The sequence below is a fragment of the Limulus polyphemus genome, unplaced genomic scaffold, assembly GCF_000517525.1.
Source record: "Limulus polyphemus unplaced genomic scaffold, Limulus_polyphemus-2.1.2 Scaffold919, whole genome shotgun sequence".
Classification (NCBI taxonomy): Eukaryota; Metazoa; Arthropoda; class Merostomata; order Xiphosura; family Limulidae; genus Limulus; species Limulus polyphemus.
Genome location: NW_013666529.1, coordinates 50,801 through 53,259, shown reverse-complemented (window position 1 = coordinate 53,259; position 2,459 = coordinate 50,801). Strand labels below are relative to the sequence as shown.

At 41.2% G+C, this 2,459-nt stretch overlaps 1 protein-coding gene across 1 annotated transcript; it reads right to left on the bottom strand.

Moving 5' to 3' along the window:
* Window positions 1-1,000: 1,000 nt before the first annotated feature.
* On the bottom strand, window positions 1,001-1,678 carry LOC106461232 (leucine-rich repeat extensin-like protein 2). The gene has a single exon (XM_013921035.1). It carries the CDS (start codon window positions 1,676-1,678, stop codon window positions 1,001-1,003), a length of 678 nt encoding a protein of 225 aa, XP_013776489.1.
* Window positions 1,679-2,459: the final 781 nt, after the last annotated feature.

The following is a 2,459-nucleotide window of genomic DNA, read 5'->3' as shown; positions in this document are numbered from 1 at the left end:
GATATCTCCAGCGTGTGGAGCACTGTGTAGCTTTGTGGTTAACAACAAAGAAACAAAAACAAGCTGCTGAATGTGGGGACTTTCAATATAAACAGCCACTGATCGATATCCCCTGTGAGTAGAGCACTGTGTAGCTTTGTGGTTAACAACAAAGAAACAAAAACAATCTGCTGAATGTGGGGACTTTCAATATAAACAGCCACTGATCGATATCCCCTGTGAGTAGAGCACTGTGTAGCTTTGTGGTTAACAATAAACAAACAAAAACAATCTGCTGAATGTGGGGACTTTCAATATAAACAGCCACTGATCGATATCCCCGGCGTGTAGAGCACTGTGTAGCTTTGTGGTTAACAATAAACAAACAGAAACAATCTGCTGAATGTGGGGACTTTCAACTTAAACAGCCACTGACCATTCTGCGAAAATGATTTTCGTATTTCAAATTTCCAGTTTGTACTGAATGCATTCACTTACTGGAGGAGACTCTTTTGTGTTACAATACGGGACATGGGGTGAAAACACTGTTGTGTTATAGTACAAGGTATGTGATGGGAACACTGTTGTGTTACAGTACAGGGCATGTGGTGGAGACACAGTTGTGTTACAGTACAGGACATGTGGTGGGAACACTGTTGTGTTACAGTACAGGGCATGTGGTGGAGACACAGTTGTGTTACAGTACAGGGCATGTGGTGGAGACACAGTTGTGTTACAGTACAGGACATGTGGTGGGAACACTGTTGTGTTACAGTACAGGACATGTGGTGGGAACACTGTTGTGTTACAGTACAGGACATGTGGTGGGAACACTGTTGTGTTACAGTACAGGGCATGTGGTGGGAACACTGTTGTGTTACAGTACAGGGCATGTGGTGGGAACACTGTTGTGTTACAGTACAGAGCATGTGGTGGAAACACTGTTGTGTTACAGTACATGGTATGTTGTGGGAACACTGTTGTGTTACAGTACAGGGCATGTGGTGGAGACATAGTTGTGTTACAGTGGGGGCATTCGGTGGAGACACAGTTGTGTTACAGTGGGGGCATTCGGTGGAGACACAGTTGTGTTATAGTATGGGGCATGTGGTGGAGACACTGTTGTGTTATAGTATGGGGCATGTGGTGGAGACACTGTTGTGTTATAGTATGGGGCATGTGGTGGAGACACTGTTGTGTTATAGTATGGGGCATGTGGTGGAGACATAGTTGTGTTAGAGTACGGGGCGTGTGGTGGAGACACAGTTGTGTTATAGTATGGGACATGTGGTGGAGACATAGTTGTGTTACAGTACGGGGCGTGTGGTGGAGACATAGTTGTGTTACAGTACGGGGCATGTGGTTGAGACATTGTTATGTTACAGTACGGGGCATGTGGTGGAGACTCTGTTGTGTTACAGTACGGGGCATGTGGTGGAGACATAGTTGTGTTACAGTACGGGGCGTGTGGTGGAGACATAGTTGTGTTACAGTACGGAGCATGTGGTTGAGACACTGTTATGTTACAGTACGGGGCATGTGGTGGAGGCACTGTTGTGTTACAGTACGGGGCATGTGGTGGAGACTCTGTTGTGTTACAGTACGGGGCATGTGGTGGAGACACTGTTGTGTTACAGTACGGGGCATGTGGTGGAGACTCTGTTGTGTTACAGTACGTTTCATCGTAGCATCGTTTCATAATCCTTTTTGCAAGTATCACTTGCCTAACTGATAGCTTATTTTCGTTGTTTTGGCATAAACTTTAATGTACTATTAGTCATGTTTTATTTCCACTGTGTTGTTTTATCATTATTGTAATAAATTTAAAAATGGAGCATGTGTTTCTGTGTCACTGAAAACACATAGGAGACAAATCGGTGCAGTTTGACCTTAAGTCAGTCCCGTAGGCTTAACTTCAAAATAAGGAATACGTATATATATATATATATATAAGTATAAAAATGCGAAGGTGGTAAAATAAAATAAATTTGACTTCTGGAGAAAACAAATCACCTTTAAAAACTATGGTAATAATTTATCAACTTGGAGACGTTTCGAACAAACGCTCTTTTTCAAGCCAGAAACAAGCCTGTTTGCGAGCTTAGAGAAAAGTCAGTTTGTAATTCTACATATTAATTTACCTACGTTATGAGTCTTAAACAACAGCTGGTAACTTACTTATAACTATCGTGCTGTGTGATTAACAGCTGATAACTTACCTATAATTAACTTGTAAGACGTAAATAAAGACTTTTGTTTAACTTGTATGAATTGATTACCAGCTGGTAACTTATGTAATATAAAGAGTTGAGGTTAACTCACTTGTAAAATAAGGACGCTTAATTAATTTGTACGATGTTGACAAATGACATATGTCGTACACATGAAATGGAAGAACAATAGATTATTCTTGTACGAGTAATAACAATTAACTCAAGCATAACGCGAATTTTAACTTCTGTGAATGATCTAATTAACAA